Raw genomic sequence first — 27,571 nt, 5'->3', positions numbered from 1 at the left:
GAAGAGGGTGGGGAGGGAGGGGGAGGGGAAAGTGGGGGAGGTGAGGAGGGAGAGTGGGGGATAGAGGGAGATGAGGGCAATGGGGGAGGTGAGGAGGGAGAGTGGGGGGGGGGGGTGGGATAGGGGGGAGGTGAGTGGAGGGAGGGAGTTACTGAGGGTAGGGGAAAGGAGAGGAGGAGGAGGGGAAAGAAGAGGGAGGGTGAAGGAGTATGCGAGGTAATGGAGGAGGGGAGGGGGGTTAGAGTCGGGGAGGGAGGGGGAGCGGAGGAAGCAGAGGAGGGTTGGTGGGGAGTGGGAGGATAATGGAGGAGGGGAATAGGGGACTGAAGGAGAGCGAGGTGCATTCACATTGATCTTATATTTTACAAGTTACTGCCATTTGAAACTTTAAAAACGTCGCAGTCGCGCTTCCACTTGCCAGCCGCGCCGGCACAATTGGGGGTTGCCGTGACTCGCGTCACAGCAGGGATCTCTGACGTCACAACGGGAACCCGTCAGCCGCGCCTGTGCAGTTGGGAGCTATGGATGAGTGATGGAATATTGCGTTGTACCTGCCTGGCCTCACAACAGGGACCCAACGGCTCCACATGTAGGTTTTCTTCCATTTTACAAGCGCCTCCATGGGGCCTCTATTCTCTTTATGAACTTTAACTTAATTTCTGCCGTCAACGGCACACCTTTGAACGCGGCAGTCGCACCTGCGCAGTTGGGGGGAGGCCAGTCAGCCTCGACACAATTGAAAATGTCGCTTGTAACAAGGCAATGACGCAAAATGACGCCATCGCCCCTTCCAAAAGTGCGCAGTTGTGGAAGCCTTGCCGGGATCGCCATTTTTACTGAACATTGTGTCGTCTATAGGCGAGTGGTGGAATATTGCGTTGGGGAACAGGGACCCAACGGGTCCGCGCTCCCATCTAGTATTAATAGACAATTTTGTGCTTTTTGGAATTTTTCTAACAAAATCAGAAATACGTCAAACGGCATCTGATACCAGACATTTAACATTAGTTCTATGAAATGGATATGGTTAGGCAATTTTATTAATTGGACTAAAATAACTCGAACCAATAAATATGAAAATTAAATAAAACCCGGGTACTAAGATTAACTTCTCTTCAGAAAAGATGTAAAAAAGACCGTCTACAGTTGACAAGATTGATGAGAAAATAATGCCTTTTAGAGAAATGAATGTCAAACTGCTTTGGCCAATTTGGGACTCTAATCTAATGTCAATATGGAGTAAACTTAATGACAAAATTAACCGTTTTAAGTAGTTACCTTTGATTCCTGCCCCATGGCAGGGAACAAATAATCTTTATTCAGACTATAGAAGGAAGTATACCACAAGTATCAGTGCCAGGACCAGCCATTCAAAATTCACACAAATAATTTGGGATTTGGAAATCTGGATAACCTGTAGCTTTCACAGATAGGAAAATGCTATACATACCCGATCTGCCCAATGCGACTTGCTACCTTTAGCATGAGGTAGACAACATTGGAAAAAAATAGCAGCTAAATAGCAATTGAACCTCTGGCATATTGAGGGAAAAGCAGAAGTGTCAGCTCATAGACAAGAAACTGAATGGGCAGAAGAGGAGATGGATACAGGTGATGAGATTGTTACAAGCAGCAACAGGCCAGCAAATTAATTTAAAAATATTATCAATGCATTTTCTGGATTCAAAAGTAATGGTCAGGCACAGTTCTGAGCCTCAACTATAGAAAAAAATAATTAAAATACCAATAAAAATTTACAATGTCGGTACCAGAAAATGGAAACTTTAAAATGGCACAACTATGCTCAATTTGGGCAGTGTAGATGTGCAGCGAGCAAAAACCGCAGAGGCCATAAATAAAGTGAGTCCATTTAGTTCAATACAGAAATATGGATCTCATGAGCACAGATATGGTTGAGAGAAATAGTTTTATGTTTTTCCAAAAGGAAGCCAGAATATACTAGAGGCCTGAAAATTTGCTGAAAGATTGAGATGGAATGAGAGTTGACCCACAAGGATAGGCCAAAAACATTAGCTTAATCAATCATACCCAGCACCTAAAATAAAATTTACGACAGACCTGGCACCCAATAATTTAATGCGACTTAGATAATAAATATGAACTTGTGCCCAAGTGCTAAGAGGTTAAAAAACTCTACCCAACTACCTTCCCAGATATTTATCAAGCAACATCCATACCTTAAGATATGTTGGAAAAATAAGACAAGCTGTCTTTTGATAAACCTGTCAGACAAGATTTCTAAATATACTTAATTGTCATGGAAAATTGTAAGAATTACCATAACTCCAGTTTCTAAATTGTAACTATCATGTTTGTTAAATATAAGCAATCACGTTTGCTGCCAATCCAGCAAGTTCAGCTGTGATGCTTAGCTCCAAGTTTGTTAAACTTAGCAATGGTAAAAAATTGCTGCCCAAATTGTGACTGCATCCCGCCTCATGAGGAAAGACAAGATTTCCACTCCTTCCCACGAAATGTAAATGTGGAGGACATGGATAAGATCATTATGTTGAGAATTGCTTGCACCAAATGACAGTAGACAATTTAAATAAAAATGTAGTCTTACTTTCTATATTCCAAATCAACCGGCGCAACCTATATTTCAATAAACAGGACTTCCAGTTAAAAAAACAGCCCATTTAGACAACTCACCTGCTTTTATTCCATACTTTTTCCAAGATATGCACTTCCTGAACATCTCCCCATGATTTCATTTTTTACTAAATCATGGACACTTCCACAATTCCCAGCTGATGAATAGTACAAATTAACAGTTCCATCAAAAGGACCTGTCTGCCCAATTTTCAGAACAATTTTTGGGAAGTTATTTGACTTTGGCCCAATTGAATTTATAATTTGTCTCAGAAGTGAAGTGTTTTTTCACTGCATCGTCTGGTCCCCAAAAGTCAATCTACTGAAGTTTTTACACAAGGAATACGAAACAATACACAAATGAAAATGTGTTTTATTGTTATACACTCAACAGACTTTCATAGAAATGAAGGTGAACACATTTCTTGTTTTAAAAGGTCTACAATGAAACAAGTACACTTAGTTTAGGACTGTATAGGTTATGTTGTCCTGGAGGTCTGCATCAGTCGAACGATTAACAATGGAGGGGAAAAACACTACATGTAATTGCTTAGAAAAGCATTAACCATAGCAAAGAACTATGTAGTAATCAATATATACACATTATACAAGTACTGTACCATTAAACCTTTCCTGCACATAAGGTGAAACTATAGTTGGTTTCTCATTTTACAGGAATAACCAAATAGCAACCGAAGTGTTCATTACTCAATTTTAATAATCATTTTGCTGCAAAGTCCAATGTAGGAAACAGTGTGTTTTTGGTAGTACAGCAATAAATCAAAAACATCAAATTCTGAAAGAAAATTTTTTAAACCAATTACCAAGACCAGTAGTGCAAACCAGAATTCAAATTGACGGGAAAAAAATGCAGTTCAGATTACTAGCTGATACAATGAGAACACTATTGCAATACTGCAAGGTAGTCTCATTTTTATGGAATATCAATAATTTCCAAATGCACAGACCTCTGTAGTTACGCTGAACCCTTCACACATTGAAAAAAGTGTAGCCAATTCTGATTGGGTCAGTGTTAAGTCATAAAGAAACAATCTCACTATGGTACTACTCCAAGAATCAGGACTGCTTTGTTTTTCCCAAATCTTTAAAACATATTGTGGTGTACCCATTTCTCGCCTGGATGTTTTAATCAGGAAAAAAGGGTATTGTTTGTGACATTCTGGTTCATTTTACTGGCAAGGGCCAACAATAATTGATGACTACCAATAAAGTAGTAACTGCTCCTACCCTGCTCCCAGCGAACTGCAGCTTGTATTTTGCCCAAAGATTTAGGTATGCAGGGTGGAGAAGAAAAAGTTAACTGTTAAAATGCGGACCCAAGGTTTAATTTATAAAAAACTAAACTCATGTAGTAGTCAAATATCAGAACATAGGACAGATGAATGCCAGAATCCTAAACCACTGATGCCAAATATGACTATAAATAGCATCAACATTTCAGTGCAAGGATTTAAAACAAAATAGCAAGTGATACTTCGTGCACTGTGATTTTAGGAACTGAAAGAGGCTGTACAATCAACTTGAATTCAGATGTAGTAGTAAGCAGATTCCTGTCAAAATATCCTGCTGCAGCAAATCATTGAATATAGTCTTTTTTTGCAGGCTTGATGAAGAGGAAATGTTATCTTGTCCACCTATTACAAACAGGATTCCACTGTACACTGAACTATGATGCACCATTTACCAGTTATGTAATTAATATTTATGAATTGCACTCCTGGATTAGAAGAAATAAATTCCAAAAGTATGTGGCAACTGCAATATTAGCTGCTTGATATCCATCAACACTAATACCTAGTGGTAGTATACCAAATTGAATTTCACAATCCTGTACTATATCCCCTCAGCTTGAGAAGGCATGTAAAGGGGATGGAAATGTGGACAAGGGCAATCAGAAGTACTGGGAGTTTGTCTGTCCACTATTCGCAGCTGAACCCATTGTAAGAAGACCCAGTGCTTCTTCAAACAGGAAGAGTGAAGAGAATCAAGATAATTTTGCAGACTTCATTTTCTGCAATCAACTGCAGGTTGATCAGGAGTTTCAGACATTCGGAACCAAATTGTGCCCCCACCCAAAAGGAACAGTAGAGCAAAGAGATAAATTAGAAATTATGCACAATGGATGGAAAATTACTAGAAACAGGCAGGATTCTCTGTTCACCCAAGGCCAATGAAAATATGGCAACTAATATCTACACTCATTCAACTATTTTAAATTTGAGTTTTAAAGTAGAAAGCAGATCAAGAAAAGTAGCAGGAAAAAAACTATGACGTGCCATGCAGTGGTCCTGGGTTCCCACAAATGCAAAACAAAAAGTTACAATGCAGATTTCCAAAGACCAAAAGGACCACTGACCCAACAATATCCACTATACACAGCATCAAAAATGTCTTGCTTCCTGTGGCTTTAGCAAAATTAAGTCAGCTGGCTGACAAATGGTCGACTTAGTTTTCACAAACCTGTCACATGGAGAACAGATACATGGAGGCAGCAGCTACGCATTCAATGAAATGGGTGTATTAATGGCTGTATTCCAGATTTAGGTGGAAAATAAATCAGGTCAGAAAATTTTATCCAGAATTATAAAGCCTTCAACTCCCAAGACTATTGTAGTTTGCAATATATACCAAGGCATCTCACAATACAAACACACCCTGGAAAACTTTGCAGTAGAGGTGGCTCAATTAGTGGCTAATTTTGCCACTTAATTCACATCCATTTCTGCCACTATGCTTAGCCAGCGCCAAATCTAGCACATGTCTAAATCTTGCAACGCAGGTTTCCAGAGAAGTAAAATGTGCGAATCAGTGAGGTGTCAAGATACTCACAAATCTGTGCACAATTGGCTGTAACCAAGTCCACGGACAGAGAATTTTCCAATGTCACTTAGAAAACATCATACAGGATTAGAACTTTCTCCTGCATTTTAGTCAAATATGTTCACAATTCTCCCATTACTGTTTTTTTTAAATATCAGGAAGATGGGTGGAGAAAACATTGAATTATTCTAAATGACAAGTGTTCATAATCCTGAATCTACACATAATCAAGAAAAGCAGAATTTTTGATACTGTGCGCTTCACCAATGTTAGAAATGGAACAGCAACTTAATCATTCTCCCCTGTCTACCCCAAATTCCTTCTGCCCACACCACCATTTATAAATTCTAGACAGTGGTACTATAAACCCTTGTTATAACGGACCATGGGGGGGGGGGGGGAGATGGTAGCAGCCGGGAAGACGGTGGATTCTGGCGCCGGAAGCGGCCACGGGTAGTGTTGGCAGCCTAGCCTGGCAATGAAGGTCAGTAGGTCCGTCCACTATAACTGAAATCAGTTATAAAAAAAGTCCATAAAAACAAGGGGTTACTGTACTGTAAAACTACCTTCTACCAATTGGGCCTGGGGCCTTATCGGTGCATCTGTAAAGCAGAGTCCCAGCACAACCTTCTCAGATCTGACAAACTACATAGCTTTCTTTTATTAGTATACTGAAATGATAAAACAAATATTTAAAGGAGCCGAGTCACACCTCTCTCAGGTGATCAACTTCATGTTACAGGGTGGTGAATCTCCCAGCTGTTGCAGTGGGTGTGGGGGTCATAGCTGTCATTGAGGTCATGGAGGTCATGGGGGTCATGGGAGTCATCATTCCCATCTTCACTCGGTTGCGGAGATTTGCATTCTGCTCCAGTAGGAGGTCATTGGTAGCCATCAGGTTTGACACCTGTTTTTGGAGATCCTCAACGCGCTTTTGGAGCATGAGATTCTCTGCCTTTAGAAACCGGTAGTCAGGTGCGCCTGGACTCGGCATTCCGTAGTCGTATACTTCGAACTGAATGCCCTCCTTCCTCCGCCTCTTCATGTGCGCGTCGTAGCCATCGTAATGGTCAGTGTCATAACCTCTGGTGTAGAGGTCATCAAAGCGATCATATCTGCGTGCCAAGGGGGAAAACACTTGGCTGTGCGCCATACCTTGGTTTTCAAAACCATACTCGTCGCGCTTTACGTGCTGGAATTTACATTTTGGCCCTCTTTGACAGTCACCCTTTTGATAGTCGTGGCAGATCGGAATCTCACCTTTATTAACGGGTAGATCGGAAGATAAAAGGCCAAGGGTGGACATCTCATTAGCGTCTGGGTGGCGGAACTTGCAGCGCTTACCGCGGTTGCAGACGTTGCGCAGGAAGTCACGGCAAATATCATCTGTACTGGGGCCAGCCTCCTCGGTGCCGTTATCTGGCATTTTTATAGATTATTTCTGCGCTGTTTAGCCAAGGCACTACGCAAGCAACTGCAAAAGAAAAAAAAGGCAGGTCTTTACAGAGAAAGAGCGATCGATTACAAACTAACTGCTGCGCATTCTATAAAACACTGGAATTAGTGGCCGGGGTAGCAAGTTTAAGTGGCAGTTAGCAGGGAGGTCTGTGCAATATCTTTGTTTGCACAAGGGAAAAAAAGTCACTGGTGAATGTTAAATCCACAAGTGAGGTGCGCGCAAAAGTTATCTGCATTTTCAGCTTTATAAAGTTTTCCAACTCCAGAACAGGTCACGTCCTGAAGTGCCATCAGAACTTATTTTTAAAATGTGCACAAAATGAGTACCAATATTTATGGAAAAAAATCAGTACGATGATCTCCAAACAGTGCCAGCCTAACTCATCATGGCAGTGCTCCACACGAATTATCAGCTTCAGCCAAGAAAGCACACAACTTGACTGAAAAAAATTGAAGCCCCTTGTCCATACTTCCACAGGTAGCAGACAATTTATTGGAAACACCAAAAAGCCCATTCCCAACATTTTTTCCCCTTTAAAGTACTTACACAGCAGAACAATATATCTTGTACAACTAGCCTTGTTAAACCAGTACTCATTTCAATTACAAAGGAAAGGTTTCTTCTGCACAAAACCTCTCCAATCAGGGGCTCACTACAGAGTTGCCCTGAAATAACTGGCACCATGGCAATCAGCAGGTGGTGTGAACATAAGTCTGTGACTTCAAATGGGAAGACAAGCTCAAGCAAGTTACTCCAGGTAGCTCCAAGCAAATTACAGTATGCCAAACCATTTTTGTTTCCATTTTTGCACACTTGGCTTTCCATTCATTTAACTTTGCATATTATTTTCTTCCATAAGGCAGGGCATTATTAATTACTAACAATGCAAAAATAAGAAATTGTACTTGTACAAAGTATGTGACCACTTCTGTACTTGCCATCCGAGTTATAGAAATTTAACACTTCCTGGATTGTACGCATCCAATAACTACCACGTTTTCAATGCTACCAGAACACTAGGTCTCTACTTTCTTCGTCAAGAAACACCTCAAACCACGTGAACACAAAATCCAAGTCCTCATTCAGAAAGTGTAAACTGTAATTATCTGACCTAGTCAAACGGCCAAAATAAAGAGGCAGAACCATTTAGAATACTCTCCACTGCCTTCGACGTGCACGAATATCCAGACGCACGTACCCTCCTGGCACTCCAACTGCAGTAACTGATCACAAAGAATAGCAATTCTCGCCCTTCGTGCAAGATTAAACATCTCCAGAAACATTTTTGAAAACTATTTAAGTACAAACATTTAAAAAAACGTTTTCTCTACCCCTCCCCCACATAACGGCTTGTTGAACCCTGCATACCACGCAACGAGATAACGGGCAGTATTTGATAGTGGTTTTCATCTTTTATCGTCGATCTACATATCTAAGCATGTGCTTTGATGAACAGACTCAGTCGCTCCAGATTGTAGCTGTGAGAAGCAACAGGAACCTCACTATCGCTTTGCTTGGATTTAAGGCCACAAATGGCGCCTTTAGGCCTCGACTTCCTGTTACAATTAAAAGGCCTCCCGGCCGCAGACAAATGCGGACTCTCTCCGCACAACGTTTGCACATTCAAATCGAGAATGCCACGGGTACATTAAAGTGCATGAAAACTCACAAACCAGGGCTGGGATACCTATACACTCCGGCTCGGCTTCTTCCCTCACAGCTCCGACACAAAGAGGCTCTACGCAGGTCCTCCCAGTAAAGGGCAACTTCGTGACTGGTCCTCCGAGCCAAGAGGAAACCCCGGCCCCCTGCCGGCCGCCAGCTGAAGGCAACACCAACACCTTTGACGGCAGACACAGTGAAGCCTGGCATTGCCTGGCAATACCAAAGAAATGACAAACAGCAAACTTAAATGAAGTTTGGATCGGTCATTTAAAAATGCATTATTTTCTATGTGACCTTCCAATAATATTTTAAATCAGTGAACCCCCTTTAGATTAAATCTAGAGTGCAGATGTATTCTCTGCAATATAACCATAACCAATCCTTCCACATTTTAAACAGGAAAATGCAAGCACTGAAGTTTATTTCAACATCGTTTTCAACAGCCCAAGTTAAAATGGGCGAGTGTTTCAATTGGAATCAATATTACCAACAATCCGTCGTGGACCAACCACAATGAGCCAATAGCCAAGAAGCCACACCAACTTCCTTAGGAGACCGAGAATATTCGGTATATCACCAATGTCTCTTACAAACTTATACAGATGCACCATAGAACGCATACTGTCAGGTCGCATCACAGTTTGGTTTGGGAACAATTCTGCCCACGACCGCAAGAGTTGTGGATGTAGCCCAGTTCATCACAAGCGATCCAACATAATCAAAGACTTGTCCCACCCTGGTCATTCCTTCTCCCTGCTCCCGTCGGGCAGAAGATAGAGAAGCTTGAAAATGTCCAACACCAGACTCGGGAACAGATTCTACCCTTCTGTTATCAGGCTTCTGAATGGTCCTTCCATAAGCTGGGTTACAATTCATCTCTACCCCACGGCAGACACTGGACCTTGTCTATGGAACTGCACTACAATGTTAAGAACTACAGAAACAAAATCCTTTGGTACCCGTCTTCCAAATGTACGTCAACTATGTATTCATTCCATTTAATCATTCCATCCTTTCACCATCTTCAAAATACAGAATTACGTCTTAAATGTATATTCACCTTATCTAAGCTTACAATTTTCTACCCTCTAAGTTTTATGACATACTGCATCCTAATCAGCACCACCTAGTGTCACTGTGTGCAATGGATCCCAGATTAGCAACATCTTTACCATAAAGTTATCATTTGTGTTTTCAAATTCCTCCATACACTCCCCTCCCCTCTCTCTGTATCAGTCCCAAACCCTCAGGTTTTTGAACACTTCTCACTTTGGTCTCCTGCTTTCCCTAGAATTTATTGGTCAACCAAATGCAGCCATGCTTACCTTCAATCACTGACGTCCCATGCTTTGGAAGTTCCCCAAAATTTCCAATCCACCAAACTTGTACTTCTGACAAAATTTTAAGCTATTTATTTTAATATCCTCCCAGTTGGCCTTGCATCAATTCTTATAAACTGTCTTACGAGCCAGCAATCTCAATTTCATCTCAGGGAAGCAATCCAAAATATAATTCTCTGGATAGAAGGAATGGGTGACATTTCGGGTCGAGGCCCTCCTTCAGACTGAGCAAGTCTGAAGGAGGGTCTCGACCCGAAATGTCACCAATTCCTTCTACCCAAAGATGCTGCCTGTCCCGCTGAGTTACTCCACATTTTGTGTCTTATCTTCGGTTTAAACCAGCATCTGCAGTTCCTTCCTACAAGGAAATGCAGATGCTGGTTCACAAAAAACAACACAAAGTAACTCAGAGGGTCAGGCAGCATCTGTGGAGAACGTGGATAGGTGATGTTTCGTGACCCTTCTTCAGACAAAGGAAGGGTCCCAACCAGAAACGTCTGTCCATGTTCTCCAGAGATGCTGCCTGACCTATTGAATTACTCCAGCATTTTATTTCACAGAGAATACCCATGATTATTCACTGGTTGACATTAAATTATGAAATAGTCATAATGGCCATATGAAATGTTTGGCACCAATATCTCTATCCATTTTCTCGAGATGCTGCCCGAACCACTGAGATATTACAGCACGGTGTCCTTTTTTGTAAGCCAACATCTGCAGTACCTTGTTTCTACTCTCTATATCAATATGCCGTGCCTTATTACAATCAAATATAATACCGGTATGTCTGCTACAATACTCAGACCTCATTATCCACTGATTTGCTATTGATGACCTTTCATCAACCAAAACCATTTACTTGATGTTTATTTCAGACTGGCAGCATTTGCAGATTTTGATTTATTTGTTTAATTAACACGGATTGGAAAAGGGTAGGGATAATTCGGACATCAGAAAAGCTGATAGAAACAGAATACCGGAAGAACTCAGCATCTGTGGAGGCAAAATAATTAAATTGACATTTCAGATTAAGACCTTGCATCGGGACTGAGAGAAAACTGGAAATATTGTTAATATATGAGGAGGGAGGAGGGGTATGTGGAACCAGATTGGGAATGAATGAGGGGCAGGTGGCACCAGATGGTACAGAGGCTGATAGGTGATTGATCAAGTCAGATGGGGAAGGAGACGTTGGAACCAGGGTGGGATAAACACTGCTTGCTTTTCTTTAAAACTCCTTTCCATCACAACTTACTCGTTGGAAAAACTTAAGATATCCCATTCTGGGTGGGCACAAGTCGTTAATTTTGCGATAGAGGACGAAATCAAGATTCCAGCATCTAGTTTCTTATATCTCCATTGAGTATTCTGAACCTCGTCTCAATAAAAAAATAACTCCAGGTCTGTGACACCCAGGATGGAGGAGCGCACAAATCGTGAAGCGAGAAGGAGTAACACGGCGAGGGTAAGAGCTGAAGCACCTTCGATTTTTGGAAGCTGCGGTGTTCAGAGCGTGTACAATTTACAGCGCCAGGGAAAGACAACGGCTCTGGATCTTACTTCCAAGCAGCCTCCACTTGTGCGCAAATTAATCGTGCTTTGAAAACAATTGATAAAATGAACTCCGGGCCTCATCAATACCAAGGTCTGGAGGAGGGGGGAATATTTTAAGGAAGGCGACCGACCCCATTGGCTAATTTATCCGCCGATTAGGCGCAATACCTTCAGGCGCCATTTTGTAACTAAGGCGCAGAAAAACGCGGCTCGAAAAGCCGGATTTAAAATGGCGCCCCCGCGTTATCTCCCCCTCCTCCCTCAATTAAACAAGGAATTAGACCGTGCGACGCTGGAAAGAATAGGACGTGAACGACTCAAAGGAAATGACAAGATGACCACACCAGCTTTCCCCATTCGCGATCGAGCGTCCCTTCTAAATAACGAACTCAAATCATAAAAACTCTGAAACTGAATTATTACAGGAAAACTATACTGAATACCAAAGCAAAACAAAAGTAGTGGAGTCAGAGCCAAACTTAATAAAATGCAGTAATTAAATAATCACAAAGGCATTATTTCAGCAAACACGAAGGCAGACAAAAAATGCTGTAAAAACTCAGCGTGTGAGGCAGCATTTATGGAGAGAAGGAATAGGCGACGTTTCGCGTCGAGACCTCAGGTGAAGAAGGGTCTCTACCCTTTAAGAATAAGGGGTAAGCCATTTAGAACGGAGACGAGGAAACACTTTCTCAGAGAGTGGTGAGTCTGGAATTCACTGTCTCAGAGGGCGGTGGAGGCAGGTTCTCTGGATACTTTCAAGAGAGCTCTAAAAGATAGCGGAGTCAGGGGATATGGGGAGAAGGCAGGAACGGGGTACTGATTGGGGATGATCAGCCATTATCACAATGAATGGCGGTGCTGGTTTGAAGGGCCGAATGGCCTACTCCTGCACCTATTGTCTATTGTCCCGAAACGTCACCTATTCCTTCTCTCCATAGATGCTGCCTCACCCACTGAGTTTCTCCAGCATTTTTTGTCTACCTTCGATTTTTCAAGCATCTATAGTTCTTTCCAAAACATTTCAGCAAACACCCTACTTTTTAAAAGTCTGAAGGGTCTCGACCCGAAACATCACCCATTCCTTCTCTCCAGAGATGCTGCCTAACCTGCAGTATTTTGTGTCTATATACTTTTTAAATAGTTGGCCAAGCATCTGATGGACAGTGACAATATATTTGAGAATTTAAATCAAATTGAGAATTTTTCTCAGTTTAATTGCTATTTGATGGAATATCCATTTTCAAAGGTCATATTCCACTGAAATCAAAGTAAGTGATGTGGTCAAAACAGACGTGAATATTATTAAACAACCCATATATGCCACTTGAAATGTGCTGATATCAGACGATGCAATGCAGGGTCTCTTCAAAGATTAATGGAAAGTGCTTTCAAATAATTACAAGTTTAACAAAGCCGATGTGTATTTCACATTGGCTAGTGTATAAATAACATGCACTTAATTGCAAGGAGCTTTTAATATATTATATATTAATATCCTAAAACACTTCTCAGGAGTGTTGACATGTGACAGCCAAGGTCCAGTGGAAGGATATTTGGAATGAATTAAAATCATGCAGGTAAAGTAGTGGACGGTGGGAAGTCGAGTTTGAGACAACGTAGCTAGAAGTTCTATAGCAATATGGCCAAAAAGCAGGAAAATGTGAGCAGCTTCGATGGGGCATGGGCCATGCTGTATGACCCTATGATTTAAGGGGCCATTCTTTGGAAAGTGAACCAAATTTCACACACTTGACCAGAAGTCATCACTAAGTAATACATTAAAAAATTCTTGTAAGAGATTAATCTTATTCATTGCTATTTTCCTACCTACAGAACTATAATGCATGTCTGCTAAATATATGAACATTCTAACTTTTTTTAAATTCAGTTTTCAAGATAAAACTGAGTAATGAAAAAAATACTTCCGTGTGAGCACACACGTGACCAGTCATATTTGACCTCTGACCCTAAACAAACATCGTCAGCATAACATCAAAATTTCACTTGATAAACCGAAAAAAAAATATGGATCATATATACAGTACAAAATATACCTGTAATGCTTTCAGAATTAGAAGAGACGTATTCAAGAATTTTTCATATTTTTGGTCACACGTCAATTAGTCCCGTGTGTGACCAAAAATATGAAAAATTGTGTAATACATCTCTAGTAGAGCAAAGAAAATCAGGGATCAGGACCAGAACTGAAGAAATGCAGAGAATTGAAAGGGCTGCAAGTGGTTAGAGCTAAGGAAGAGCATGACAATAAAAAAAATGTAAATAAAACAATGACATTTTCAAAACAGAGGTGCAAGTTAACAGGCACAGGAGAAATATGTGATTAGAATGATGCGAGGTAGGTTTTGATAAAGGGAAAGCAACAGCTTTGAAGGAATGTTATGTCCCAAATGCAAGAGGTGCAGTGCAAGAGGTGCAGAGATTTCTAGGTATGTTTTGTTTGTTTAATTAGTTGTTTACACCCCCCAAAACACCCAAATTTGCTGCTGAATTAACCAGAATTGTAAATAGAGGAAAATGGAATAAGCTTAGATAACTCTTCCAAGAGCAAAGATAGACAAAAATGCTGGAGAAACTCAGCGGGTGAGGCAGCATCTATGGAGCGAACGAAATAGGCAATGTTTCGGGTCGAAGAGCAATATGGAATTTCATGATTCTGAGAGTTTTGCGTAGTTTAACGCGTAGGATGCGATTCCTCAAAAGATGGACAGTAATAATTTGCAAATACATTTCCACTGAGCAAAGCGATGCATTTGTTTATTGTTCATAAATAGTGCATCTATTTGTGTATTACTGTATGATTTTTATGTCGTCATTGAACTACATGTAGTTTGCTTAACAGGGCGGTCACGGTGGCGCAGCGGTAGAGTTGCTATCTTACAGCGAATGCAGAGCCGGAGACCCGGGTTGAGTTGGAAAGAAAGAAAATCAGTTGCATTGAGAATTAATAATTATCAAATCCATGTAGCAAGGTGGTTTATAAACGTTAAATCTATATGTTCAGCCTCACATTAGCAGGAACATGATAGATTGCAACAGTAACATCCCAATCTGATCTCCACAAGAACCATTTCCTAAATAGCTGCAATATGCACATTGATATTCAAGCTATGTTTTTGCCCCCCTAAATATAATTTCTAGGTATAACTGAAAGTAATACAGCCCCTATTTAAGCAACAGACAGATTCCAAAATTTCAGAATGATTTAAGAAAGGAAATCCACAAAAAGATTGATAATGCTTACTGGGTTCAGAAAACAAGGCAGAAAATAAAGAGATTTGAAGAAAAGTACAATATGTTTGGGGAACAAATTACAGGATGTCTCAGGAAAAGCAGATCCATTGCTGCGAATGGTGAGTAAATAATTCGTACCTGATAGTGGATAACGCAGAACTCAATGAAAACATGTCCTACCGAACAGCAAACAGAAAAATAAATTTGATAGCCAACTAATGCTACAGGCTATTAAAAAAAGGTGTTTGGCAGTTCTCTGGGAGCGCAATTAATGCAGGGAGCAGAGTTTAGAGCAGTTGCTTTACAATATATTCCAATATGTTACCACTCATGTTGTTAAACAAATCAACTGAAGTTTGGCAGACAAAAGCTATTTTATAGTGACCGTATAGTAATAAATCATATTACATTCACAATGAGCTTCACATAAACACCCTTCCATACAATGAATTGTACAGGGATGCCTGCTGAGGTCAAAAATAAAACTGGGGTCTATTTACTCGATGTAACAAAGTATAATAAAAAAGGCTGGGTCTCATAATATTCTCAGAGTAGCATTATCCACCGTCACTGGGAGAAGTGTATTCTTCTTGTTTCCTACAATGTAGAGGCAAACAATCCCACCGCCATTTAGCAGATGCGTGCATTTTGCTCCAGGTTTGACACATGCGTGTTGTTCCCAATTGCAATTTCACAGCATACGGTTTTTGTGAAAGTATGAGGAATTGACTGGATATGATCTGAGGATACATCATTCCCATCTTGATGAAGCGGATCACTTTGCGGATGTCGCGATAGACATCTACTCAAGGAAAAAGCACAGGAAAATGGTACATGCTTTCCACATTGTAATTTTCACAGTACCTATATGGTTCTATCAGCAATTTGCACCTGATCACTGGAGTCCAACCTTCTGTCAGTCAGGGCAGACTGGTATCCAGCATTTAATACGTAGGTCATCAGAAAAAAAGCCAAGCACAAAAACGTTATTTGCCTTTGGGTAGCAGAACTTGCAGCGCTTGGCGCAGATGCAGAAGTTGCACGAGTTTTCAGCAAATATCAATGCTATTGGCAGTCATGTTGTTGCCAGTGTTGACTACATGATCTGTACCTGACATTTTAGTTTAATTCAGCGCTGTTCATTCAAGATGCTCAGCAAGGAACTGCAAAAGAAAAACAAGTTATATCTTTACAAAGACAAAGGGAATTAACTGCAAATCTACCAATTCACCCATTTCAGTGCTTAAATTTCCATCAATTTAATGGAAGACGTACATACAATAATAAACAATAGAATTTCAACAATCTACTTTGTCTCAAATTTCTTCTTTCCACTCATGAAGACAACATAGGTGTATTAGATTTAGGGGGTTTCTTGTTCCTCACCCAGCTTTGCCCTACACGTGGGCCCCAAAACATCAACTATTAGAAAGCTATTCTCATGCAAGGACATCAAAGCCAAACATGCTCACACATGCAGTGCCAGAAGAGGCCACTGGATTGTGATCTGGAACGAGACTGATTCAATTTTCACTCCCCGTTGGAGAACTCGCCTAAAGATAACGTGACATTCCATACCACCAAGCTAGCTGTGATTAGATAACTCGCAACAGAGATAAGACTTGGGACTTATAGGCTATATAGCTCAACTGGTCATCTTAAACTGAGCCGTCTGGGAATGTCTAATTAATAAACAAGAGAAAATTAAAAGTCCGTCCACGTACAATTTACAGATTTGGAGGAAAGATTAATAATCTTTTTTTTTTTTTTTTTTTTTTAATCAGAAAATTTTGCCCATTTCTTTCTACTTATCTTATAAAGTTACCTCCCAGGAGGACAACGTCACTCGTCTCATACTACCACTTTACTTGCCCCGTATTCCAGTAACTTCTCCTCACTTATTAACTTCCCTTTGATTCTCTTTGCCACTTACTTATAATTAGGGGGTGATTTAGAGTAGCTAATTAACCTACCAGAAATACTTTGGGAAAATAAGAAGAAATTGAAGAAGGGTCCCGACCCGAAACGTCACCCGTTTCCTTTGCTCCATAGATGCTGCCTCTGAGTTTCTCCAACATTTTTGTCTACCATGGGAAAATAAGAGATAATCTGAAAACAGCTATGAGCCCAGGTGCTTGGAGCTGTGAGGCAGCAGCTTCCAACCACAACTACCCCACAACTATTCTGACATAGGTTTGATAAAGCAAAGCAAGCTGAGGATTAAACCTGAAATCTCACTAGTTACTGGGTTCAATAATTCAAAAAATATATAAAAGATCATTTTAACATTAAAAATTGTAGACCAGGGTGAATGGCACACTGCAAGACGAGCCGGGGAATGATCACAACTTGCCCACTGAAGTAGAGCAATAAAGCAAAACCTGCATTATGTTAGCCCGACAGCTCACTACCACCAACGTTGACCCCGTCCATGAGCTATCCTACAAGCATAGCAACAATCAGATACATGCTCCATATTAAAATGGGAGAATAGGTACCCTATCACATTAAATCTCGTCAAAATCTACCATTTCAGCACCCATTCCAAGCAATTCTAGTAAAACCCTTCAAAAGGGCAACAATTCAAAGATTGCATTTATAAAGTGTACAACAAGACAGTTGAATCATGGGCCTGTTTACAAAACTCAAGATGAAATACTACCTCTTCCTTATTACAAAGATAATGAAGCGGGGAAAAAAAAAATCTAATGACCCAAGAACAACTTGTTCTTCCCCTGTAACATAGGAACATTGCGATGAATCACTGTTACGGGTGAATGGAAATCAAGAGATTTAAGGCTTTAGATATTAGCAGCCTCAATAAACCATTTAAAATTAGTTTTAAATGAACACAAAATATATGCACGTCTGGAAATAGTGGTATTTGCATAAAAACGGCAAGAACAGCGGGAGAAACCTATGCAGTTTTGTTAATGCTTGCAGAAAGCAGGCTGCCATATTTAGGACCTGTTGAATATGTTGCAAAAACTAAATCTTGTTTGGTTCAATTGATCAGTATTTTATGCGCCTTTATGCATTGTGACAGATAGAAATAAACAGAAATACAACTTATTTTGCAAATTGCCGCATTCTTAAAATATTTATAGACAGGCAAATGCCAGCTGCTTTGAGGAATTTCAAGTGACCATGGAAGAAAGTCAATTGAACATAAGGTCATTGTAAATAACTAGCACCGATACAGTTGTGATCAAACACGACGTACCTGTTGGCATAGCAATTTGGGATTACCATGGTCATTGTAAATAGTTTCATTCCAACTTCATATTTTGCCAAATTTCATTAAAACTAACATAATCTCGCTCATATCCAATATTAAATTTCCATTGCAAACAATTCAACAGACAAAAGAAATCTGTTTCAAATAATAAAATCTTGCACAGCCGAAAACCAGAGGGTATTTCATTTTGTAGGTATCATTGCAAGACATCGTACAAAAGAAAAAAACATTTCAGAAATGCAGTTATCACCTACCTGCATGTGACATCCAACAGAAACACATTCAGGCGAATCATGGAGGGAACATGCTTGCAATCCATTCTCCATCCTAAATTACCCAACAATCTTTTGTCGCATTGTTACTAATATATGAAAGAAACCAATACAGCAACTCACAACAGCCATAGCCCAACCTATACAAATAACCATGACAAATGATTGCAGATCATGGCGTGTAAGAGACTCATTTTATCAAACAGCAGATTTCCTATGGTGCTGCTCAGTCTGAATTTTTTTTAAACGGATATTCGAGTGGAAGCAATTCCTATTTCCACTGAAAAGAATGCCAACAAGTAAACCATTTAAAGCAACTAAGAAGCGATTTTTGATTGGTTCCCCTATAAGCAACACAAAAGGGAAGCAGGTGGTACAAAGGAAAAGAAAGCAGGAAGCACAGGATAGAGCCTCTTAAAACTCATTCCATACCATCACCCTCCATACCCAAACACCCCACTTCTCCCAACCAGAGATTACGCGACTAATTTTTGTTTGCCTGTTATAATGTTGTAACAGAATGAGCATAGGGGGCAATGCGTTGAATTACTAGCAATTTAGCTTTAAGTCCAGTGGACAAGATCCCCTGAGCTGTACACTTGGAATAAAGACCAAGCCAAAATTATCTGTAGCAGAGATATCTAGATTTTGAATGGATTTGGAGCTGAAGTAAAATCTTCATAATGAAGGCAATAGATAGAAAAGATGATTGACTAGGTATCATCGTACAATTACATATTTGAATTGAATTTATAATTTAGTTGACAGATAGTAGGTTAGCTACTCAGTGCAGTACCAAGGTGCTTAAATTAATGCTGCAATCTCTCAGACAATATCTTAAACCAAGGACCTAACTGGTCTCAGGAGAGCATAAAATATCCTGCTACTATAATCAAGAAACTATGAATTCTTCCAGTATCCAGACAGCGTCTTCATCTCAATCGACATAATCAAAAACAGATCATGTGGCCTTTTGCTTCTTATGCCATGGATCTGTGAATGCTCCCACATTTTCTGGTATGTAGCCAAATCAAATGCATCAGTAGCAATACCATTAAAGAAAAAAACTCATGGTGCTTCAGTTTCGTTGTTATTGCCACTGGTTTCCTGCCATTCTCCTCCACAATGCACAGACTGAACCACCTTCAGTGTGCCACATTGGTAATTCCTATTTGGACTTTTTCCATGGTGTGCAATATTGGCACATTGCCAAATTTAATAGGAAATTTACAATCCTAAAGCTGGGTTGATGGAGAGCCTACCCAAGATTAGCAATTACATTTTTTAAATTAAAATTATATAACAGCTTTGTCATGGCAGATCATGGACGTAATGCTAAAAATAAAAATGTTATTAATCTTTGCTATATAGTTTATGTTCAAAATGCCTTCAATATTTTCCATTTTGTTGTTCTACACGTCTGAATAGGCCAACTTAATTTCACATTAATTCAAAGAGAGAAATTACTGATGAGAAGATATCAACCCAAAATGTTAGCTTTCTCCGCACAGTTGCTGCCTGATCGACAGAGCATTTCCAACATTGCTCTTTTACTTATTACCCATGGTTTGACCCATCTCAAATATGCACTACAATTATATTATTAAAACTACAATTCCTACTATGCGATGGATTCTGGAACTTGCTTTTAGAGTGCAGTCAGGCAGCAGTAGAGTTGCTGCCTCACAGCGCCAGACTCAGGTTCGAGCCTGACTGCAGGTGCTTGTCTGCAACGGAGTTTGTATGTCCCCTCCGTGACCTGTGTGGGTTTTCTCCAGGATCTCCGATTTCCTTCCACACTCCAGACATACAGGTTTGTAGGTTAATTGGCTTGGTATAATTGTAAATTGTCCCAGTGTGTGTAGGATAGTGTTAGTGTGTGTGGATCACTGGTCGGCGCAGACTCGGTGGACCAAAGAGCCTATTTACGCGCTGTATCACTAAACTGAACTAATGACATTGGTGGATTAGCCAGTGTTTCTAAGCCCCGATCCTCCCTTATCACCATTCTTGTAAAATGACAGAAAATCTCTGAAAACCATATACCACTGCAAACCCCTGTCCCATAAGCACACAAGATGCTGTGATTGCAACCAGACATTGGCATTTTTGCTATCCCCGTGTTTCATATTTTACAAATTTTAATCGTCCCCTGGGAGAAAAATCAATTTGTGCTAGCTGATCAACTTTTTTTATTCAGCAAGATATAGGGTGATTTCACGAAAGGTCACTAGATCATAGATCCTCACCCACGTGACCGCAAAATCCAACTGGGGTACAAACGTCACTTCCGGTACATGTTACTGATGCTAGAAACGCGTACTTTCAAACCCGTTAAAAACTGCGAAAACGGCCCGTTTTTGAGCTGTAAATAACTGTGCCAGTCGGGGTGACCGCGAGGCACAACTATCTTACTTTAGAGTCCAGAAGATAAAGAAAAACAAAGGTAAAGACAAGAGAGCGCTGAAGGGAAAATAACAGTGGAAGTTGTTGGCCGTGCAGATATAAAGATCGAAAATATCGGGATTTTATCGCGTTTGCTCACTGCATTTCATCAAAACATCAATAATGCCTTTGTTTTGATGAAATGCAGTGAGCAAACGCGATAATTCCCGATATTTTCAATCTTTATATCTGCACGGCCAACAACATCCGCTGTTATTTTCCCTTCAGCGCTCTCTTGTCTTTACCTTCGTTTTTTAAAATCTTCTGGACTCTAAAGTAAGATAGCTGTGCCTCGCGGTCACCCCGACTGGCAGTTATTTACAGCTCAAAAACTAACCGTTTTCGCGGTTTTTAACTGGTTTGAAAGTACGCGTTTTCAGCATCAATAACATGTACTGGAAGTGACGTTTGTACCCCACTTAAATTTTGCGGTCACGTGGGTGAGGATCTATGATCCAGTGACCTTTCGTGAAATCACCCTATAGATGCAGCCAAAAATAAAGTTGGCTGGAGAGAAAACAATAATCTACCTGCTGGAGGAACACAGCAGGTCAGGCAGCATTGTTTGAGGGGGAAATGGACAGGTGATGTTCAGGATCAGAACTCTTCTTCAGACTGAAAAATGACTGCTTCAGTTTTTACACTTCAATCTACTTCCTTTGTTATCAAATCTGATTAGGCAAGCAAAGAGTGAATTTCTGAAAAGAGTAGTGTTACTTAATGTTACAGATATTTTGAACTAAAACAGCACTAATAATAGATACTTAAATGTGGTTAAATATGCCAGAAAATTGGTCTAATAAGCCTTTAAAGAATATAATTGCGCCACAAATGTTTTAATTTTAAGTGAAGACTCACAAACAGATGCAATTGGTAGAAAATTATTTTGGTATTAATTGAATTTGGCTTGTCTATTTTCCCACTGTGATTTTTCTACACTAGCATAAAAGATTGCAGATTTTAAATTTGCAGTGTAGAAATCTATTCTCAATTTTGGCACGAGTGATCGATTCGCTCACAAACACTAACCCCAACGTCTTTCAATTTATTTACCTTAGTCACCAAAGTTACCAGAGATAAAATAGTGGAACCATAGTAAATGGTCAAAATACACTGCCAGAATAGAGAGCAAAGGCTACAGAAACGTGTATATTTTAAACATTTACTTGCACTTCAAACCTGGGACGAGAAGTTGAATTTAGAGTTACACAGCAAAGGTCATAACAACAATTGAAGACGAGGGAATTATGTAATAAAGGTGCACGGTATTTTTACCATTACCACAAATAATTACACTTTGTAATCCCAAGCAACAAAAGGATTGTATGTTAACAGGCAAAAACAATACAAGATGTGGCACACACAGAAAAGGGAGGCAATAGAGTGGAAGGCGGAGAGGATAAGACAGGGAAAGAAGCACTCAGTTGCAATTTTTCTTTAAATGAGCAACGCCAGAGGAGATCACCTGCGATTCATAGAAACCAATAAAATTGTTCCCATTCTAAATATTACAACAACAGGTTAATGAAGCCTTTACGTTCATTTTCCGATGATCCAAGTATCGCATACTTCCTTCCCTCCATCACCAAACAGGTATTCCCTCCCGGCGAAGATCCATTTGCCCATTACATGGAGACCACATTGGAAGTGGTCTCTCCATATAACAATTACAGCACGAAAACAGGCCATCTCGGCCCTACAAGTCCGTGCCGAACACTTATTTTCCCCTAGTCCCATCTACCTGCACTCAGACCATAACCCTCCATTCCCTTCCCATCCATATACCTATCCAATTTATTTTTAAATGATAAAATCGAACCTGCCTCCACCATTTCCACTGGAAGCTCATTCCACACAGCTACCACTCTCTGAGTAAAGAAGTTCCCCCTCATGTTACCCCTAAACTTCTGTCCCTTAATTCTGAAGTCATGTCCTCTTGTTTGAATCTTCCCTACTCTCAATGGGAAAAGCTTATCCACGTCAACTCTGTCTATCCCTCATCATTTTAAAGACCTCTATCAAGTCCCCCCTTAACCTTCTGCGCTCCAAAGAATAAAGACCTAACTTATTCAACCTTTCTCTGTAACTTAGTTGCAGTAACCCAGGCAACATTCTAGTAAATCTCCTCTGTACGCTCTCTATTTTGTTGACATCCTTCCTATAATTGGGCGACCAGAATTGTACACCATACTCCAGAATTGGTCTCACCAATGCCTTGTACAATTTTAACATTACATCCCAACTTCTATACTCAATGCTCTGATTTATAAAGGCTAGCACACCGAAAGCTTTCTTTACCACCCTATCTACATGAGATTCCACCTTCAGGGAACTATGCACAGTTATTCCAAGATCCCTCTGTTCAACTGCATTCCTCAATTCGCTACCATTTACCATGTACGTCCTATTTTGATTTGTCCTGCCAAGATGTAGCACCTCACACTTATCAGCATTAAACTCCATCTGCCATCTTTCAGCCCATTCTTCCAAATGGCCTAAATCTCTCTGTAGACTTTGGAAATCTACTTCATTATCCACAAGACCACCTATCTTAGTATCATCTGCATACTTACTAATCCAATTTACCATACCATCATCCTGATCATTGATGTACATGACAAACAACAGTGGACCCAACACAGATATCCGAGGTAGTCATCGGCCTCCAACCTGACAAACAGCCATCCACCATTACTCTCTGGCATCTCCCATTCAGCCACTGTTGAATCCATCTTGCTACTCCTGCATTAATACCCAACAATTGAACCTTCTTAACCACTCTCTTGTCAAAGGCCTTACTAAAGTCCATATAGACAACATCCACTGCTTTACCCTCATCAATTTCCCTAGTAACCTCTTCAAAAAATTCAAGAAGATTAGTCAAACATGACCTTCCAGGCACGAATCCATGTTGACTGTTCCTAATCAGACCCTGTTTATCCAGATGCTTATATATATTATCTCTAAGTATCCTTTCCATTAATTTGCCCACCACTGAAGTCAAACTAACAGGTCTATAATTGCTAGGTTTACTCTTAGACCCCTTTTTAAACAATGGAACAACATGCGCAGTACGCCAATCCTCCGGCACTATTCCCGTTTCTAATGACATTTGAAATATTTCTGTCATAGCCCCTGCTATTTCTACACTAACTTCCCTCAATGTCCTAGGGAATATCCTGTCAGGATCTGGAGACTTATCCACTTTTATATTTTTCAAAAATGTCAGTACTTCTTTTTCTTTGATTCTCATAGTTTCCATAGCTACTCTACTTGTTTCCCTTACCTCACATAATTCAATATCCTTCTCCTTGGTGAATACCGAAGAAAAGAAATTGTTCAATATCTCCCCCATCTCTTTTGGCTCTGCAGATAGCTGTCCACTGTCTCTCTAATGGACCAATTTTATTCCTCGTTATCCTTTTGCTATTAATATAGCTGTAGAAACCCTTTGGATTTACTTTCACCTTACTTGCCAAAGCAACCTCATATCTTCTTTTAGCTTTTCTAATTTATTTCTTAAGATTCTTTTTACATTCTTTATACTCCTCAAGCACCCCATTTACTCCATGCTGCCTATAATTATTGTAGATCTCTCTCTTTTTCCGAACCAAGTGCCCAATTTCCCTTGAAAACCATGGCTCTTTCCAATTTTTACTATTTCCTTTCAACCGAACAGGGACATAAAGATTCTGTAGTCTTAAAATTTCCCCTTTATGTGTCCTCCATTTCTCTTAATAAAATGCATTCGAAAAAAGGGGGTTACAGTATCAGGGGTACAATCAAAATAGGAGCTATTGTCACTCTTAATTGTTATCGTCGATCTACATATCTAAGCATGTGCTTTGATGAACAGACTCAGTCGCTCCAGATTGTAGCTGTGAGAAGCAACAGGAACCTCACTATCGCTTTGCTTGGATTTAAGGCCACAAATGGCGCCTTTAGGCCTCGACTTCCTGTTACAATTAAAAGGCCTCCCGGCCGCAGACAAATGCGGACTCTCTCCGCACAACGTTTGCACATTCAAATCGAGAATGCCACGGGTACATTAAAGTGCATGAAAACTCACAAACCAGGGCTGGGATACCTATACACTCCGGCTCGGCTTCTTCCCTCACAGCTCCGACACAAAGAGGCTCTACGCAGGTCCTCCCAGTAAAGGGCAACTTCGTGACTGGTCCTCCGAGCCAAGAGGAAACCCCGGCCCCCTGCCGGCCGCCAGCTGAAGGCAACACCAACACCTTTGACGGCAGACACAGTGAAGCCTGGCATTGCCTGGCAATACCAAAGAAATGACAAACAGCAAACTTAAATGAAGTTTGGATCGGTCATTTAAAAATGCATTATTTTCTATGTGACCTTCCAATAATATTTTAAATCAGTGAACCCCCTTTAGATTAAATCTAGAGTGCAGATGTATTCTCTGCAATATAACCATAACCAATCCTTCCACATTTTAAACAGGAAAATGCAAGCACTGAAGTTTATTTAAAGATCGATTTTGACTACCCGTGTTAAAATAGCAAAAGCAAACCCAATTGGATTGTGCCTTCCCCCTTTTTTTCCAACTGCTCTATGTTGTAATATAAACTTTGATGCATAAAACAGAAATGCTAGGCACTTTTGAAATCATGACAGTTTACGAACTGTTAATGTTTAAAGGAGCCGTTCTTGTATTCATGATAAGAAATAGAACTCTCGGAATAAGGGGTAGTCATTTAGTACCAAGATGAGAAATTACTCCATTCTGAAGATATTGGGGTCTCAGTCAATATGTTCATTCAAAATGATCAATAGATTTCTGGATAATAAGAGAATTATGGATATCTACAGCAAAACCAATAACCTGCGATCCAACCATTCAGAAATCTTGATTCGGCTTCTGGCCCACCAAATAATATTTGTCATTCACTGGGGCCCGGATTCCTGCTCTCGTCTTCATTTACCCAAGCCCCAGATTCCATGCTCTCACTCATTAAGGTCCCCTCTCCCCTTATGCTCACCTGGGCCCCAGTTCCCACATTCCCTTTCACTTTACCTGATTCACTAGAACGTTTGTCATACTGTATAAGATTTAAAAAGTGAATGGAAAGAATGTTGAAGTAATTAATATCAATAACATCCAGTAGTCTGGAAATTCTGCCAGTTCAGCACTATCAAAACAATGAATAAGCTGAATTGTCGAAATTTTACTGAATATAACTCAGGGAAATGAAGACAAAATGCAAAATTAACAAAGATCTTGATGAATGATAGAACAAAGTCAAAGCGTCAATTGGCCTATTCCTGTTTCTTGTTGCTTTGATTTTATGAGTTTCAAAACTAAGAATATTCAAGTAAAAATATAAAAATAGATATATAATTGAATAAAAATTATTACTGAACCAAACATAACATATTTAAAAATGACTCATCTTCCCTTTTCCAGTGGTGTCCCAGATTCTGAGCTGCAGAATTTGAATGGTGATTTCAGTTTAAATTGTGATCTCAGCAGCGCGGAACTCCACCATCGGATTGTGTGTGGCTGTGATCCAAATGGTGGTCAGCCCTGACAAAATATATACTAAGTGCAGACAGCACTGTTCGTAGTAATAAAAATAATCAAGGAAGAAAAGTGAGTGCAGGCAAGTTGTGGTGTAGTAGTAGCTTTTGGGAAGGTACCAGGGGCCTGTGCAGGCATAATGTAGCAGCTATCCAACAATTGGAAGTGCATCAGGAAAAAAAAAAATCATGATCATGTTAGGAATTGGAGGGAAACAGACTAATGCTCAAGGCATGTTTCCACAACTTTGAATTTTTGTATAAACTACCGACTGAATCTTGACTCAAGACAGCAAGATAGATACAGTAGCCATGAAGAAATGTGGAGAAAACAAGGGCCAGATTAAACAGTGAAAAGTCAAAATAGCTGCTCTTTTAGTATCTAATCCAAAGAGTAGGACTAATCTAACAATGAGAATGCTGCCACTTGCTGAGCCCCAATCCTTGTAACAACACTTCCTCCTCAACAGCCACCCGTACAAGGGAACCTCAAGGCTGTGAGATCAGTTCCCTGCTCTATACCCATGATTGTGTAGCCAGACCCATTTCCAACTCCATCTTTAAATTTGCTGATGTTAGAGGAATTACGGGTAATAACGAATCAGAGTATAGGAGGGAGATCGATTGTCGGATTGAATGGTTGCAGAACAACAACCTTGCTCTCAACATTAGTAAAACCAAGGAACTGATTGTTGACCTTAGAAGAGGAAGGCCAAGGATCCACAAACCTATCTCCATCAACGGATCGGTGGTGGAGAGAGTTTACAACCTCAAGTTCCTGGGCGTGCATATCTCTGAAGATTCGATCTGGACCCAGCACATTGATGCAATCATAAAGAAACCCTATCAATGCCTCTACTTCCTTGGAAGATTGAAGATACTCGGTATGTCGACGAATACTCTCTTAAACTTCTACAAGTGTATGGTAGAGTGCATATAGACTGGCTGTATCATGGCATGGTTCAGCAACTCAAACCCTCAGGAACGAAGGAGATTACAAAAAGGTGGTGGACACCACTCAGATCATCATGGGTATTGACCACCCCACTGTCGAAGGGATCTATAGGTGGCGCTGCCTCAGAAAGGCAGCCAGCATCATCAAGGACCTACACATCCCTGACCACACTCTCATTTCACTCATGCCATCAGGAAGGTGGTATAGGAATCTGAAAACGCTAATGTCCAGGTTAAGGAACAAAATTTTCCCAACAATCATCAGGTTATGAACATTACAAACACCAAGTCCGTAATGCAACCAAGACTACAAACTATCTTGGTTGCACTCGGGTCTTTGGGCTTTTGCTTTGTTTTGCACTATAGTGACTTTTTTTTCATTTATTTAACT

At 40.3% G+C, this 27,571-nt stretch overlaps 1 protein-coding gene across 35 annotated transcripts in view; it reads right to left on the bottom strand.

Annotated features, from left to right (window-relative positions):
- LOC116968711 (zinc finger CCCH domain-containing protein 10-like) overlaps positions 1-25,177 on the bottom strand; it is a 52,844-nt gene extending 27,667 nt beyond the window's left edge. For 9 of the 35 annotated variants that reach the window (XR_004410515.1, XR_004410514.1, XM_033015490.1 and 6 more), the window contains exons 1-2: positions 24,755-25,177; positions 18,223-18,295 (exon numbers count right to left, since the gene is read on the bottom strand). Coding sequence is in view for 11 of the 35 variants with exons in the window: in XM_033015490.1 (XP_032871381.1) it covers positions 18,223-18,295; positions 24,755-24,957 (276 nt within the window). In the remaining 24 variants the exon portion in view is untranslated. Of the gene's footprint in view, positions 1-728; positions 1,141-1,381; positions 6,929-8,582; positions 9,257-15,621; positions 15,894-18,222; positions 18,296-24,754 lie in introns of those variants that run through there. The other 26 variants (XR_004410511.1, XM_033015496.1, XM_033015491.1 and 23 more) reach the window with 11 other exon arrangements.
- Positions 25,178-27,571: the final 2,394 nt, after the last annotated feature.

This window comes from Amblyraja radiata, chromosome 46 (genome assembly GCF_010909765.2).
Source record: "Amblyraja radiata isolate CabotCenter1 chromosome 46, sAmbRad1.1.pri, whole genome shotgun sequence".
NCBI classification, from domain to species: Eukaryota; Metazoa; Chordata; class Chondrichthyes; order Rajiformes; family Rajidae; genus Amblyraja; species Amblyraja radiata.
Note: the sequence above shows the minus strand (reverse complement) of the source record. Positions and strands in the feature narration are given on the sequence as shown.